Source organism: Nestor notabilis, unplaced genomic scaffold (genome assembly GCF_000696875.1).
Source record: "Nestor notabilis isolate BGI_N333 unplaced genomic scaffold, ASM69687v1 scaffold1802, whole genome shotgun sequence".
In the NCBI taxonomy this organism is placed as follows: Eukaryota; Metazoa; Chordata; class Aves; order Psittaciformes; family Psittacidae; genus Nestor; species Nestor notabilis.
In genome coordinates, this window is record NW_009916765.1 from 70,082 (window position 1) to 87,442 (window position 17,361).

Consider the following 17,361-nt stretch of genomic DNA (forward strand, 5'->3'; position numbering starts at 1 on the left):
TCAAGAGGATGCCTTAATACAGCATGTGAAAGCAATCTAAGCATTAAAAAATTGTCTTGCTTACTTCTGTGGCAAATGATGACTAGGATAACAGATTCAGCTTACTGATTTATGTCTGCATGCTCTCATTTTTTTCCAGATAAAGACAGAATATGTTAAAAAAAAGGGTATAATCATTGTGGATGGACAGGAATTAGTAGCAGTCAGTGCTGTGGGAGATGGTAGCACTTTGGATGTGGAGGGGAAGCTCTACGTGGGAGGACTCCCCTTAGACTACGTGCCGAAGAATCTTGGGAATGTAAGACGGCTTGGGGTGGTGGGGTGTCTGATATTTTGCAATACTAGAATGAGCATACTGCATCAAGCCCATCTAATTCAGTGTCCTGCCTCTGATGGGCATAAAAAACACTTGGGAAAGAAACAACAAAGAAAGTAATGACCCTTTACCAGATAAATCTTTCCAGCTTTCTATGGCTTAGTGATTCTAGCTAGATCTTGTATCCCCGTGTTTTAGTAATAGCCCTTAATAGATTTTTCTTTTCTCTCAATCTCTGTTAAAAATGAACAAAGAATATAAATTGCTGTGTTTCATTGTATAAAATAAAATATGACCTAGAATTGCAGGCATTTTGGTACCTAAGTCCTACTGCATTCAGATAGGAATTAGGTGCCTTAAATACCTCTGAAAGGCTGGGTTTAGCTGTCTGAGATTAAAACATACTTTTTACACGTGCTTTTAGAGGTAGGTTTTTGTCACCTTACTCCTTGCGCAGCCCATTATCTCAGAGAGGATTCTGGTGATGATAACTATGTTTCTTAATTCCTAGGCATACTTTCTTCACCCATGCTTTTTAACTGGATAATGGGGCTAACAAATATTATAGTGCTTTGAATCTGCAATTGCTGAAAATAGTAATAGGGAGAAATTCTAATGAATCTTTTTCCTGGATACAATTCTGATGATGTATACTTGCAAAATGTACAAAATTTTGATTTACTTGTTAATTTGACAAAGCATGTTTGGAATGTCTTTAATTGTTGAGGGTATCCTCCTCACTGTGAGGGTGGTGAGGCACTGGAACAGGTTGCCCAAGGAGGTGGTAAATGCTCCATGCCTGGCAGTGTTCAAGGCCAGGTTGGACAGAGCCTTGGGCAACATGGTCTAGTGTGAGATGCCCCTGCCCATGGCAGGAGTGTTGGAACTACATGATCTTAAGGTCCATTCCAACCCTAACTATTCTATGATTCTGTGTTGTAAATAGTGTTTCTAAACAATATTTATTTTGACTGTTAAGACATTACGTACGTTTGTAACCTTATATAAGTATAGGTAATAGTAGAAATGGAATTACATAAATATTTTAGATCCTACTGTGTTTGGTTCAGAGAGTTTTTTATTTACAGTAACATCAGGTGAATCACTAAGAGAGCACTGCAGCAGTTTCTATTGCACATTAATTCTTATATTTCAATATGCTTAGGTGACTCACAGTATTCCTGCCTGCATTGGTAACATGACTATTAATAGCAAACAACTGGACAACGAGAGCCCTGTCTCCATCTTTGCTGTGAATAAATGCTATGTAACAGCGCAGGATGGTACTTTCTTTGATGGGAGTGGCTTTGTTGCTCTTGGTAAGTGTCATTAAATGAAAGCAGTACCTTACTGAATTAATGTTAATGAAAACGTACTCTTTTTAGGGCTTGCTGGAACTATGTGTAATTCATTGACTCCTCACACAAAGAGTGCATGTCCTGCATATGTATTTCTAACTGAGTCCCTTTACTCCATACATGCAAAAGTGGTAATTTCTGCAAATGGTTATCTTCCACCAATGAAAGAGCTAATGATTCTAGCACTCAGGAGGAAATCAATTGCCTCTTTCTTCAGCTAAGAATATACATGTTCATGATGTTAAGGTCTGTTGAAAGGTTATGGAGACAAAAGATGAGTGGACTTTTGAAGTAACGTGAATGATTACGTTTGTGCTCTTTACTGTTTCTTACAAATGAGTTAAAATGTATTAAATCTAAATTAATGAAAGAAAGCTTATTTGGAAGTTTACCTTTTCCAGTATAAAATGTGAATTATGACTCTGGAAAATGTACTTTCCAAAGGTTCCGCAAGGTCGTATCCCAGCAGAGTAATTAGCAAGCTTTTTAGGTCTTTTAATGATGACGAATGTATTCTACTTTGTACTGTGGGTTACAAGTCTTCTGTTAAAAGCTCATAACTTCTTTTCAGTTAGAGAAGGTTACAAAGTGCGGTCTGATGTGAACATCACACTGGAGTTTCGTACAACAGCAGTACATGGCGTTCTCCTTGGGGTCAGCAGTGCTAAGGTTGATGCCATTGGGCTGGAGATTGTAAATGGCAAGGTAGGCTGCCCTGTGCTGGCACACTCATTTCACAAGGCTTGCTTAAAACTGGGGGGGCTAGAACTGTTGGGTAGCACCAGTGAAATGTGATGGAGGCAAAATGTCTGAACCAAATCCCCACGGAAGTAGTCTGGGACAGACTTTCAATGTTTCTCATCACCTTCATATGATAAAATGCAAGATTAGCAGAAGTCACTGGAACTTTTTTCCTTTTTAATTAGTGTAATTTATGTTAGCCTGCAGCCACTGTGACCTCCTGTACTACGCACCTTTTATGTTAGACCAAATATATACCCTCCTTATAGCTTAATACTTTTTCTGCCACAGAGCTACTCTTGTCCTTGATAAACACGTTGCATGTACAAAGCACACTGTTTTGTAATCGCTTCTTCAATATTCATGAGCGATTAACTCACTCTCTATTTCTACTGGCCATTATGTGCCATAAACCTTTTAACAATCAATACATAGTTCTCTACTCATCTCCTGCATAAAAAATGTATATTTTATTGCTCTAAGTATTTCCTTTTCTCAGAAATGGCTCATTTTTTATTCAAAACTTCCTAACTAAGGACAGTGTTAAATGTCACTGTTTCTGTGGGACATGCTTTTTCAGTTAATATTTACATATTAATCCTTACCACAGAGTTGAGGAAATGTCTACTGCTTTGAAAAATATATACATGAAGTAAAGACAACGAGAAGTGCCTTCAGTCCATTCTCTTCCTCTTCAGTTAGATACAGTGGATGTTCTTTCAGGTCTGAAGTCTCAGCTTCTGTGAGAAAATTACTTGATTTTTATTTGTAAGAAACACTGAAGTCCCAAGGGAAGTATATCCAAGCTAAGCCAATGGAACATTGCATGGATAGATTTAAATCTTAGATTTTAAAGATACTTCAATAAAGGCACACTCTATCCATCAAAGTAAACATTAACTTTGCGTAATTACCAAACATCTATTATAAAGGAAGTCCCTGCACCAGCATGATTGTGCTTTTATCTAGGCAAATTAACTCGTGTATTCTTACTTTATATCTTTATTGGCATCTGGTTGTTTATACAGGTTTTATTCCATGTCAACAATGGAGCTGGCAGAATAACAGCTACATACGAACCAAGAGGCACAAATAGTTTGTGTGATGGAAAATGGCACAAGCTTCAAGCAAACAAAAGCAAACATCGCATTTCACTGATAATTGATGGGAATTTGGTCCAAACTGATAATCCCTACATCCAGTCAACATCTGCAGATACGAACAATCCCATTTATGTTGGAGGCTATCCTGGTAGGTACAATAATATTTCTCTTCCTTTCCCTCCCTCCTCCTCTCGCTCTCATAAAAATGGCTCTTAATGCATGCACTCTCTCCCCCTCTTCTCTCCTCCCCTTCTCCTTTCCTCTTCTTCCCCTCTCTCTCTCTCCTCTTCAACTTCGCTTTTCTTCTCCTTCTCTCCTTCTATCTTTTCCTCCTCCCCTTCTCTCCTCCTCCTCCCCTCCTTCCCTCCTCCACCCCACATTCATGAAGTTCTTGATTGAGTTATAAATCATAGTTGCAATTTCCCACATTGTCACTGACATCACAGCATATTATTTGTGTATACCATCTTTCTGGAGGACTGCATTTAGCTATTGAGTGTTTTGGCAAGATCGACTGAACTCGTATCACTTTCCTACACAAACCTGCTCCTTAGTTTCAGAGAAGGATTTCCTCCACATGGTTTGTCTTTCACTCTCTCTCTCAGACTTTACGATGTCCCTGCCTTTGTATGTCAGGGCGTGGTTCTTTTGCAGTCAGATTGATATCAAGGCTTTTCTTCTCATTCATCTAAGTAAGGTTTCCATAGTGGTCTTCTCTGCTTTATTTTTGCTAATGTTTCAAGTCAGGGGCTGTGCAGGCACAAGTCAAGCTGCTGCAGGTGAACATGTATTTCCTATGCTTTGTGTAAATTCCCTTCTGAAATCTGTCAATCATACTAGGATGGTAAATAAAAAAATAGTAACACACAGAATATATAATTGAATTACTTTTCAATTAAGTTGTGCTACTCATTAGTTGATAATTTGAACCGAGACAATGTATTCATTAAGAGGATTGTATTTTGAACATCATGAGTTTGGCCTTTTTGCAGGCATAATTTTTAATCAACACATCAGTACTGAGAATAAATAGGCTTTGTATGGCTTTGAATATCTTATGCTTTTAAACATAACATAAAATGCCCATATCCATTTGTCTCTGAAACAGCCATTACAGTTTATCGGTTCGGATATTTCCATTTGTGTGAAAACAGAGTGATGAGGTTTGAAGAGCAAACTCAGCTTTTAAATATTTGGAAAGATTTAGGGATAATAGCTTAAAATGCTACAGAACCTTCTGTTGGACAAGGTTTTGGTGCTTTATGAAAAATGAATTAATGCTAATTAGGTACATCTTAATATTTGGTCTTCCTCAGATACCAAAATGGCCTTATCAGCATCTTGTGAATTTTTTTATTTTTTATTTTTTTTATAGTAGGGCATTGTAATACTAATTGTCCTTTCAGTGCTCCATCTGTAAAGATTAGGGCTCGTAGAGAAAGGAGAAATTCTTCAGTTCAGTTGAGTACTGCAGAAGTTGAATTAATTGTGTGACGGGTTGTATGGAAGAAGAGTTGGACTGTCTCCCACCGTCATGTTTTGGATTGCTGATGGAGTCCATGACTCTACAGCTCAGCTGTTGCTTCATATTCTGCCAGTTTCAATTTTAACTTGAAAGAGACCTATGTAGAGTGCCTTTCTTCTCTCTTTTCCCCTCTCGTCTCCCATTTTCCCTTGGGACAGATTATTCCTGCAAACTCTGCCAAAGTTGTCCCAGTGCATGGCTTATGCTTGAAGGCAGCAGTGACTATCCATGCTGGATCCAGATCATCCAGACATGAATGGAACATGGTGCTACCCAGGCGTTGCTTTTATCTCTTGTTGGGGAAGGAGGGGAAGCACTTGAACAATAACCTAAATCTTTGTATTCTTTCTTTTTACTGGATATACATTCTACATATTTCACATTTGTTTTTCAGCTGATGTGAAGCAAAACTGCCTCACAAGCAAGAGCTCATTCCATGGCTGTTTGAGGAACCTCATGTTGACCAAGGGCCAACAGGCAGAATCGTTTGACTTCAGCAGAGCTTTTGACCTGCGTGGAGTCTTTCCTCATTCCTGCCCTGGGGCTGAGCACTGAACTGCAGAAAATCCTGTCTGGACTGAGGGGGGGGGTTGTTGATTTGTGATTTTTCATTCTCATTTCGTAATGAAGAGAAGAATTGGTAAGAGTCTGCATCTCTGATTTTCTGGTTGTTTTCCTGCTCAGGTCATTTATTTTTTTTAGTCAGAAGCTCTATGTCTGCGTGGTTTTAAACAACAAATACCTCTACTGCAATGTTAATGGCATTAATTGGGTATTTTTCTTTTGGATTTTTTATTAATCAGTGTTGATTACTTGACAGTATTTCATTTTATTGTGTGTTGGTTGTTTTATAAAAAGGCAATAATTTTGGACCACATAATAAAAATACAATAAACTGAGCATTATTTCACGTAGTTCAGTTGTCCATCCATTTCAGTTAAAAGGGGTAGAGGCAGGCTAAGAAGTGAAAAGTAGAAGTGGATGTAGTCCAGCAGAGGGAGCAGGAGACTAAAACATAGTTTTGAAGGTCTCTGATTCATAGTCTTAATTAATAGACTATTCTTATTTATACTTTCTGTGGTAGCTCCAGTCCCTTTTACTTCTACCTTTAATATCCAGTGCTTCCAACCCCCATTATCGCCACATTGTTTAGAAGGATTATGGTCCTGTTTGTGCTTTCATGTAATCAGCTGCAGGACAGGCAGCAACTCCACAGCACAGAGATGCATATAAAATGCTGTGTTAGTGAAGAAACTCTTTGGGTCTGGTTTGGGAACAAAAATGTATTTTGGCAAAGAGAACTAATGCATCTTTCTTGGGAAACAGTATTTCTTACAGGATACAGGAAAGTACCTTTGGTGCTCTGTGATTCTTAATTCACAATGTATTGCATACTAGTTTGAAAAATACTGTCTCAAATGAAAGCAGTTTGTCATTAATTTCAATGAGGCAGGATTCCAACCAGTGTAATTTTGTACCTCCACTTGAGCAGGGATGGCAGAAGGTAGTCCTTGGTGTAGGTAGCTGCTCAGGTGCTGTAACGACAGAGCTGCTTTTAAGACAGATTCACCACTGCTTTTTGCTGTTTCTGTCACCTGTTTCTATCCAAACCCCACATGTTTAGATTTGAAGAGCTTTCTTTGTTGGTATTGTTTTTATTTTTGGCATGGATACAATATAATGGACACATTCTGCTGTACAAATACACTTAAGTGTGGGTTTACTTCAACGACACGTAACATGAGGTTTGTAAGGGAAATGTACATACAAGCAATTTGCTTTGATTAGTGACATTGTATTATTTTCCAGACAAGACGCACATTAATGGAAAGCCATTGAAAAATAAAAACTGAAACACAGTATGTATTTTGTCTATTGACCTCAGGATCTGATCTCATAAGGTTCACATTACAAAAAGTAATTGAGGCAACATGTTTTGGTTTGGTTAAAATTTCATCCATATCGTGAAATATGTCATTTAATATATATTTCTGTGTGATTTCCAAATCTCGCCCATTAGACAGAGAAACATTTTATCAATGCGTAAGTCTAGTGGAGAGGTAAACTTAATAACAGAAAGGTTTGGAATAGTAAACCTCTGAGCCAAAATATTTTTCCTGGAAAATGCAGAGTGAGGTAGTTAATATTATACGTAGACACAGACACATTTGCACACACGTACACATTCTGATGACATTAGCTGCATAAACAGGTTAGAGCATTCCAGTCTGTTTCCAATACTACTCCTTGCAATACACTCTCTCTCTCTCTCTTCGTGTTGATATGCAAAATGCTGTCTTTGCAGAACCATGGAGTACGTAAATGGTTGAGGCATCTTTGGAGTTAGCTGAGTAAGTTTCTCACTGCTTGCTACCACTTTCTTATTAATATGCATGTATGTTGCTTTTTGTTGGACAACAATCCTATCATAACTGTTTTGACTTCAACTGCTGTTAGGAGGAACAGAATTCCCTCTGCCTCCACCAGCATTTTGAAACATAACGCCTAACGTTGAGTCCTCATATTCAAAAGTGTCATAGAGATTGTTCAGTTTGTCTGTGGTATATTAAATCAAGTTAGCATACCACAACAGCACAAAACAACTTAATGTGTAACAGCATTAACCACAGTATACATGGGTCATTAGGTCCATTTGTATCAAAAAAGAATTTTGCCATTCTGTTTCAAAGACAGCAGGTATTTGACCATGCTGTAGTAGTCGGGGCACTGTACGTAGAATCTAGTTCATCTGCTAATAGGCATGTCTTGTAAAGTTACAGGCAATTTTAGTATAAAACAAATGTTCAGAGGTTGGATTTCATTACATCAGATTTGACTTTCCTAAGTTGCAAAGTGGTAAAAGGTGGAAGTCTTCCAAAAACCCCTTGTATCCCATATGGAATACAGTGAGATCTACTTCAGAAATAATTTTGAAGTCCTCATTTCAGGGTCCAGAACATGCTGAGCAAGTAACAGTGTGAACTCGTGGGTGCTTTGTACTTAGCCTTGCATGGCCATTGTGAATGTGGAGTGAAGTGAGTGGGCAATACTGAGTCGGTCAACATATCTGTCTGAAAGTGTTGTGGAAGGTTCTCATTTGCTATGACACTTCAAATTCTTTAGTTAATGTTTAGGCTTTCTGTATAGTCATAGAAGCTCTTTTTTTTGGCTATAAATACAATTATGCTTAGCATTTATTTGATGCTCTTTGTATTCAAAGCACTTTCCACATAAAATCCCTCTGCTGAGTTTGTCCTTCCTGGATGTATGTTTATAACTTCTGATCTGCTCAGGGAATTGTTTGGCTGCATCTGAGAGCATAATTTAACTCAACTAATTCTCATGTTATCTTTATAAGGAAAGTACTAGTCCCATTTTACACCTAAAAGAAAAGGGCAGCATAGTAGAAAGAGTCGTTCATTGCCCCAGACGGAACTAAAGGGAAGCAAGAACAAAGCACTTGACAAAACCTTTATGCTTAGTTCTATGAACAAACCACAGATCTACTGTCTCTCGTATACTTAAAATAAATATTTGTCAGAATAAGCAGTGTATTTTATAATACAACTGCCCCTATCTTTTCTGGCTGCAGATATGCCTCCATTAGTGTTAAGAAGAAAAGGGAAAAAAAAAAAGGAAAGTTAAGAATTTCAGTGTTTTAAAGAAAATGAAATTATAATGTTGCTAAATCTTACAGGTTTTTATCTCAAGAAGGTAAGGAAGAAAGATAGGGTGTGCCCTCTGTAGACATTGTTGCTGGTAAAATTACTGATTCAGTATTGGTTTCTCTCACTGAACACTAACAGTGAAAGTTATCTACTGGAGAATGCTTTGAACCAGGGTTTCTAGAGTGTGCCAGCCTTCGTTGCACAGCTTCAGCAGAGCATCACAAGTTTTGGGCTTTCTCTGCAGGACAGTATACTTTATGTTCACCTGGAGGACTTGGTTTAGAATGCTTTTACGTTGTTACCTGCTAAACAGAGCACTATCTTCTGCCTCATATGTGTGTCCAGGTGAGGAGCAAAACCCACTGCTGAGACTGTGAGTGAGTTCATTGAGCGATACAATCATCCAATGACAGAGACACGGTGGTGCACTTGAAGGCATTAGTTCCCAGTTTTTGCATAAGACAAAGATGAAGAAAATACTTGCTGTTCTCCACAGACTTGTGATTTCCTTACTCAGCAAACATGCTTCAGTTCTATGAAAGTGTAACCCAGAATGAAAGGATTAGGTGAAGAATAGTGCTCACCCTTGTGACTGGCTACAGAGTAGGCATACTGTCTTTTATTTGCTGTGCTGCATTCCCAATGCGGTTGTGGCCCTCTGTTCTTTTGCCAGCCTGTGTGTTTTCATTGACTGCATGCCATCTGTAAAAAGAGCTACTATTTGCTATGTATTTGTAAAACCCCCAGCACAACTGGGCCTAGTTTGGCGATAGTTTTAAAGCCCCAATATGTAAATGTTAAATAAGGGTGTTAAATCCCTCTGCTCATTGGAAGCTTTTTCTTCTCCACGCCGTATTGTACAAAATCTGGACAAAGATCTCTCTTTTCACTGCAGCTGAATAGTATAAAAGTTGCTTACATCTTAAAGCTAAAATAAACAAAAGAAAAATAATCGGGTTACAAATTAAGGAACTATAATGTTTAACAAAAAAGGTGATGACTGTAAGTGGCACCATTAACACACATATTATTATGGCATTACACAGACTTGAATTTGAGAGTATCAAGTAAAAAGAGCCAGCGGAATATGCCCCTTCTCACCTAGCATTTGTCTCCCAAACTTGTGTATGTAGCAAGAGAAGGAAGGAGAAAATGGTTTGTTGTGCTACAACTGCACACAGTAATATGATCCAGACAGACAATTTGGAAGACTGGTAGTAATATATCAGTGGTACACACATACGGCTGTATAGCTGTCTATACAGTACTTCTTCCTCCTGCCTTCCTCCTCCCCCAGCATCAGGTATTCATGAGGAGTGACTGGGAAACATAAATATTGCAGTAATGCACACTGTACAGGTTTACTTTCGGCAGAAAGGTTTGATTTTGTCACACAGCTATGTCTTGGCACTGCTGGTGGTCGAGCTCCTCTCTTCAATGCTTGACAGGTAACTTCTCATCTTCAACATCTCTGTGGTGCTTCTGTGTTATGCTGGGGTCCATAGTGTTTCATACATCCTCGGATGCTACTGGATTCTTTCACAAAATTCATGTTCCAGGTTAGGAAACGAACAACTCCTATGCAACAGGTTGTTTTCTGTGCACCGTACCTTGGTCTGTCCTCCTTAATTCCTGGGCTAACTGGCACAAATGTAATCCATATGAAAGTATAACTGATATATTTCCCAGCGGTCCAGAAGTTGGAGTGATAATGCTCATACCAAAAGTAGTACATGGTGACCATCAGTTGGACAGTACAGTAGGAAGGAACGATGTCCTGTGGCTACCATTTTGTTTCGTCTCTGGCAAGAGCTTTTTTAAATGACAGGCATCACTCTTGTCCATTTGGCTTTTGTCCAGTACACCGCAGCCTCCTGCTTCAGCTGGCTTTTGGTTTTATCACCCATTCTGCATGAGGATTTGCACGGTAAACATCTAACATGTATGCGTCCGGATCCAAGCAGTGCTGACCTGAAACAGGAATCCACAGCATGAATCATAGCATGTTCTGAGCACACTAGTATACTGGAAAGGATCATAGAATCATAGCATGGTTTGGGTTGTAAAGGACCTTAAGATCATCTAGTTCCAACCTCTCTGCCATGGGCAGGGATGAATGGTGTTAAAATGTCCTTGAATACATCTTTGACTTGCACATAGCCAGCCTAGTTTGGTGTGTCCAGCTAATATCTCACCTGGATACAGGCAGGGGCTTTGGCAAATTTGCAGGTGATTTTACTCACTGAGAGTCATGAATTCACTTCTGCTTCAAGGCAAGATGCCCTGCGTTAAACTGAGTTATGGACAAGACATTTAGTCAGATGGTGAACAAGCATTGTGGTTTCTTTAGAAGCATAAACAGTACGGGGGGCTTTTACTTCTTTGGATTTACTGCACTGGAATTGCAATTCTGTGACTTCATTTCTACACTATTTTTAAATTCTGAAAAAGTAGCTCTGTAAACTATGTGTTCCCATCCATCTAGGGTCTTGCAAAGAAATACAGGGACTACATCAAGTCTTTTGGCAGTTGCTATTTTTTTCTGGCTGAAAATGAAAGTCGTCCTGAGTCTGGCCATTTGAAGATTTTGTGAGGTGGTGACTAGGAATAGGAGTTGTGTGGCTGGGGAGTTCCTGCTTCCTTTGCCATAGAAAGGGGCATTTGGTGCTTCTTAATTGGGTAATAAGGCAATAAATTCTTGGGTTAAGTTGATTTGTTGGGCTTAGATTGCATTTACACTGGGTAATGAAGCCATTTAACTGGTGAGGTTACATTGCTGTGACACAAAGGATTATGGTAAAATTTTTGTACAGTTACTTACAAGGTCACTTGGGTCCTAATGATTTTACTCAAATGAAAGCAATATAAATGAATTAATCCATAATCAGTAACCTGAGGTACCCTGAAAGATTGAGGACTATAAAAATAATTTTCAATGAAGGTGCAAATTAAATGTGTAGATTTTTGAAAGAGCATGGTGGGAATACTAGGGATAGTTTCACATGGCTTTTAGGATCTTCTCCTGTTTTAGCATGATTGGCTATCCTGTTTAGCCAGGCAAAACAAATCACTAATCAGATTTAGCTTTAGCAGTAGTAAGGACTTTTCTTCTAGACTGCTGCTTAAGCAAGGCTGTGAGGTTTTGTAATGATTTGATAGAAACTGTTTAGAACTGAATCTAGAAGAATTAAGGCACAATCGAATCAGAAAGTTGTCAAAAGACTCCAACAGAGCATCCAGAGTTTTAGTATGAATAGAGAGAGTCAGGACTGTACAATATCGAATTAAAATCTGGGGTTTGACCTTTAGGCCAGAAACTTGTGTGGCAAGCCAATGTTGTTATTACAAAAATGTCACTGCATGAAACACGGAAGAAGACAAAATCTGCAAGGAATTTACAATCTAAATAAAGCACACAGATTACTACGAGTATATTACACCCATATATGCAGGGGCTGAATTCTTAATTATGCGTCTTTTCTTTGGGGGAGGTGAACACTTAAATACAGAGAGGAAGAAATAGGTCTTGGGAAAAGGCTTGACAGCGAGGTGGAATGTGCTTGCAAGAAGACGACTAAGGATCTCTTAACCGTGGAAAAATGCTCAATTATGAGAGTGAGAGAGGAAAGCAAAAGGTCAGATGAATTTGGCAAGACTGCAAGAGGTCCTGCTGAGATCAGCCATCAGGTCACTATCCTGCAGGGTGCCCCTCCAGTCACACTGGAGTCAGAAGAAATCGTTACATTGATTTTAACAGCTTTTGGGTCAGGCTCCTTTCTCACAGATGGACTGGAGCGTAGGAGAAACCCAGCTGTGTGAAAATAGCACTGCCCTGGGGTCATTAAGGAGGCTAGGGATATTCAGAATTGAATTTTCAAAATGGAGACGTACCTATATTTCCTCCAATTTCATGTAAACTTTGGATCTGGCCTCTCACGTTCTGTGATGATCCGCGGCTAGGATGGAAAAACACTTTAGTTTGTCTTTGTGCTATAACCACTGCTTTATCAGCTGCCTTCTATAGTAAGCTTAAAATTGATATTTGTGCCCCTGTGAACACACTTATTGAAAGAAAGGACTTCTACCAAATGGAGCACTGCAGAATACTGAATCTGCTACAGAGATAGATTACTGTGTCACAGTTAAATAAACCTTCTATTATTTATTTCATCTTACTTATTTAAAGAACAGAATTACTCGGTAACATGGAAATACTTTGCAGAAAAGACTTTGAGATGCAATTTACCATTTCTCACAACTGTTAATAATCATTATCTTGCAGAAATAAAAATATTAACGTTTTATGGGCAGATGTACAGCAGTCCCTCTGGGTTCTCCATGCAGTGAGTCTATAAAACATATATTTTCAGTAGTGGCATAACAGAGGACAGATTGATTCTCTATAGGAGCCAATTATTAAGTACAATATAAAGCATAAAGTCAGTGGTTAAAATTTCTTTGACCAACGTAACCATAAATTAGCAATTTTAGTTTAGAAAAAGAGTTCTTGTAGCACAATGAGTCTTTGAAAAGGGAACAATCTGTTCATTGATGGTTCTGACATTATTGTTCAGGAAAAACAAAATGTTCTGATTTACCCACCTGTTTTCACAGTGGAATCGAGCCAGGATGTCTTTGGCTTTTGTTTGGCTGTTGAGTTGAATTGCCATAGAGACTTTTGAATGCAGTGGAGCATAAACTCTTATCACCCCCTCGGGTATGTCAGACTGCAGGTATGGTGGAAAAGTGACAGCTCCCTAAAAACAATATTCAGTAGAGTAAGTCTAAGGCAAATACTGCTCTCACTCCATTCAGAAACAGTCTGCAATTCTTTTTGAGTTTGTTTGCAAAAATCACTGCCCTGGACTGACTTGCTTATTCAAAAAACATACTTACAGTCATACAGATGCAAATTTGTAGATACAGTAGAATGAGATACAACACAAAGATCAAACTTCTTGGTAAGTATTACATAAATGCACGTAGAATGAAGTAAAGCCCTTAAGTTTTAACTGCTTGAAGTAATATTGAGTCGTTACCTGACATTTTAAAAATCATTTCTGTTCACTTTGGTTAGTGAACCAACTGCTAATTTAAAAATACATAAAAATTATTAGCAATATCTACTCTTCCTTTCAAAGATGAGATTCTCCTGGAACATAAAGATCCAGCTCTCTGTTTCTGCTTCCTATGGCTTGAACTAGATCGAAGTATATGTACACTAAAATGTCAAAGTACAATATGGTTTCTGTTAATTTGAAATTTGACCTTGAGTAGGCTTCAAATGATCATCTATGAAGTTTATGCACTCTTCCATGATTAATGGCAGATAAATCAATTAGCAAGGTTTGCATTCCAGTTCTAATCCAGTTAATACCATGCTGAGCAGAGCACAATAGTCTCTCTAGTCTCTGTCCCTGTGTAATTTAGAACATCTGAGACCTGGGAATTGTGTTAAGTGCTCTCAGAATTCAACTTAGTTATCCAAACAGAGTTTGCCTCCAATTTACCCTTCATATTTCAGCTACCTGACATGGCTACTCTTGTTTTTATTAGATGCAAAACCAATTACGATCAATGAACTTCTCTTCCCGAAGGTGCAATGACTGCAGTAATTGACTCTCCTCAGAAGCTCTCACTGTATTTATTCCAGGGTGAACACAGTTTTGGAACACAGTAGTCTACACCACAGTTTGAAACAAACATCTCTCTCTCTATCTGCAGCACAAATGTGTGTCCTACCCACAATATATTTCAGTCAGTACTGATGAATGAATTCTCCAAAATCTGGATTAGCATGGGTTCACAAACCATACATATAATTTCTCTTTTTATTTTTTTTCCCAGACATTCCCTTCTGCTTTTTCTTCATTGTCTGTATTAGGTGGCTTATTCTCTACTTTTTATAAATCTCTTAATATCATTCCTTCCCAATTTCTTTATTCTGTTGTTCTTCAAGACTATTCTTCAATAACTGTAGAGTTCTTGACCAGTTCCATGATCACTCACTGATTTTCATTCTTTTAAACATCCATGGAAGACTCTAAATACTTTCTCTCTGGGTTATTAAAGGTAGATACCACATGGAAAAACAACATGTAAGCTGCTATAGGGACTGTATATGTTGTGCATGTGTATGCAACCTGCTTTGTTGCCCAAACTGTATGTTACACCTAATGTGTAAGTTACTTTTAGGTGTATTGAAGTAGTATACCTCAAGCAAGTTCCTAAACTCCATACCTAGGCAGTAGAGAAAAGTCGGTGGCTTTAAGACCTCCAAGGAAGATTTTTGTGTCAGACTTCCTAAGCCTGAACTGCACCTAAAGCTTTGGAAATCCTCAAAAGTATCTACCTCTCTGCTTTGACTATTTCAATGACACAAACTACTTCATTAGGCGCTTAAGATTTAGATCCAGTTTCAGTGTCTATGTTAGGCAAACTGGAAATTATTCTACCTTCCTCACATTTTCTCAATCAATTCCCAAAGCTTTGTCTTATCAGGATATTGGGCTGGATAATCATTTCAAGCTAGCTCCCAAATAATCTTATTTTGTATGTCAAAACTTCCTCCCCCTTTCCAGAAGATTTTATGAGGTAAGAAAGGAGAGAGGCTGCTTAAAGCTGTACTTGATAAGTTTTTACCACACCTCTGGTCTTTCAGGTCTCTCTCGTTCCATGGTCTTTCTCCTCAGAAGTTTTCTTACTCCTTTGTCAAACATCAGCTGCCTTTTGCTGTTGTTCATTGCGGCTTCATTCATTTTTCTTACTTGGGAAATCAGGAAGGATGGGACCTAAAGGGAGGAAACCAGAACTAAGAATATGGAGTAAATCTTCCCTCCATAAAACTAGTGTTGGTGCTTTAGAAAGACACCAAAATTTAGGCAGCAAAAGCTCTTATTTATTCCCAGACAATACATGTGATTAGTAGCTTCCTCTAACAACCCAGTTATTCCCTTGGTGAAACTGCAGATCACCTTTTATACCATGTGAAACTTTTTAGTGATGTTTGCAGTTATAAGAACTTTATTATGAGGTAGTCTTTGTGATCCCCATCGTACCTTCTCTCTGTTAGGAAGAAAAGAGCCAAGACTGTCATCTTCATGCCAACCTTCTAAAGTCCACACTTTTAGTCCATATTATTATGGACTATATTTTAAACAGTCATTTAATCTCATTCCTAGAATCACAGAATGGTTTGGTTTGGAAGGGACCTTAACGATCACATAGTTCCAATCCCCCTGACATAGGCAGGGACACCTTCCACTAGACCAGGTTCCTCAAAAGTCCCCTTCAACCTGACCTTGGGAACAACACTTCCAGGGATGGGGCATCCACAACTTCTCTGGGCAACCTGTGCCAGTGTCTCACCACCCTCACAGTAAAGAATTTCATCCTTATGTCTAATCTAAATCTCCCTTCTGTCAGTTTAAAACCACTGCCCCTTGTCCTGTCCCTACATGCATCGTAGAAAGTCCCTCTCCAGCTTTCTTGTACGTCCCCTTAAGGTACTGGAAGACTGTTATAATGTTTAGACATCTCACCTAGGCATCTAGATTGAATCATTCTTCTATGCATTCTTCTATATAAAAAATGGTGTGGGATAGGTACCTCCATAGAGCAATTTGTGCTAAAATGAATGTCCTGGAAGAAATAAATCTCTGTCCAGAGGCTCTGTCACCCTATCTCATTCTAGATGTAGAAGACTCCAGCCAGTTTCCAAAGAACAGCTAACTTCTTCTAGGAAGATCAGTTTACTCTGGTTTCTACAGAGCAAAATACTTCTCTGTATTGGAGCCATAAAGAGGGAACCAGCACTACTCACTGTCCACAGGATGTCCTGGTACCGAATTAAAAGCCGCACAATGTGTGCTGTGGTGGCGGCTGCTTGCATTTCTTGTTGGTTTGCCCGTTTCCCTTTGTAGATGAAGAGGTTTGGTGCAACAATCATAGAAACATTCCACAAATTCATTTTATTTTTTCCTTCATTAGCAACCACCTTCTTCAGGAACTGAAGAAAGGCCTGGAAAAACAGCACTTGTTATTCTGAGTCTCACAAAACACTTCTTAAACACAGCATTTTCAAACACGCAACATGCTTGGATCAAAAGCTGCTATATTTGCACTTGGAGGTGAAATTTAGGGGGTTTTGCATTCTAATTTGGTTTACTGATATTTGCTGGCACAACTAACTATGTCAATCATAGAAACATAGTTAGAGTTATGAAAACATGCATTAATAAATTATCTGTCACTTAATCCCAAATATATGTCAAGTACAGTGTCTACACTAAGGTTCTGAATCTTGTAGGAGAGGAACAGGTGTTGCAATGGAATAGTTAATTTCTTCATAGACTTCAAGGTGCCCATTTTGATGTATCTGGCCAAGGCCTTTTGTATTGCAATCACCAGGGTGATCAGCCTCTCTTCAAATGTGCAAAAGTCTCATATGTGATATAATAAGAGGATTTTCTGCCAGCAGCCCCCAGACTTTTATTCTGGGATAATGAAAGCAAGAAGGGCTCAGTGGTTGCTCACTGACGTCAATTCAAGTCAAAGGAAACTAATTTTCCTTTTGGGTGTTTTATTTAGAATTTTGCTTGAGTTGACTGAATAGGATGGATTGCAGCTGTGGCTAGAGTTGGGGTCCGCC

The 17,361-nt window shown here is 38.7% G+C and overlaps 2 protein-coding genes across 2 annotated transcripts in view; one reads left to right on the forward strand and one right to left on the reverse strand.

Annotated features, from left to right (window-relative positions):
* The window catches only part of LOC104413661 (laminin subunit alpha-1-like), a gene marked incomplete at its 5' end in the record, with an annotated part of 70,360 nt that extends 64,640 nt beyond the window's left edge, over nucleotides 1-5,720 (forward strand). Inside the window, 5 exon segments of the mRNA XM_010024724.1 lie at nucleotides 140-298; nucleotides 1,482-1,635; nucleotides 2,246-2,379; nucleotides 3,444-3,666; nucleotides 5,438-5,720. Coding sequence (XP_010023026.1) covers nucleotides 140-298; nucleotides 1,482-1,635; nucleotides 2,246-2,379; nucleotides 3,444-3,666; nucleotides 5,438-5,598 — 831 coding nt within the window.
* Nucleotides 5,721-10,590: 4,870 nt separating this feature from the next.
* The window catches only part of ARHGAP28 (Rho GTPase activating protein 28), a 30,324-nt gene continuing 23,553 nt past the window's right edge, over nucleotides 10,591-17,361 (reverse strand). The window contains exons 10-14 of the mRNA XM_010024722.1: nucleotides 16,534-16,731; nucleotides 15,359-15,502; nucleotides 13,314-13,468; nucleotides 12,603-12,667; nucleotides 10,591-10,682 (exon numbers count right to left, since the gene is read on the reverse strand). Coding sequence (XP_010023024.1) covers nucleotides 10,591-10,682; nucleotides 12,603-12,667; nucleotides 13,314-13,468; nucleotides 15,359-15,502; nucleotides 16,534-16,731 — 654 coding nt within the window. The remainder of the gene's footprint in view (nucleotides 10,683-12,602; nucleotides 12,668-13,313; nucleotides 13,469-15,358; nucleotides 15,503-16,533; nucleotides 16,732-17,361) is intronic.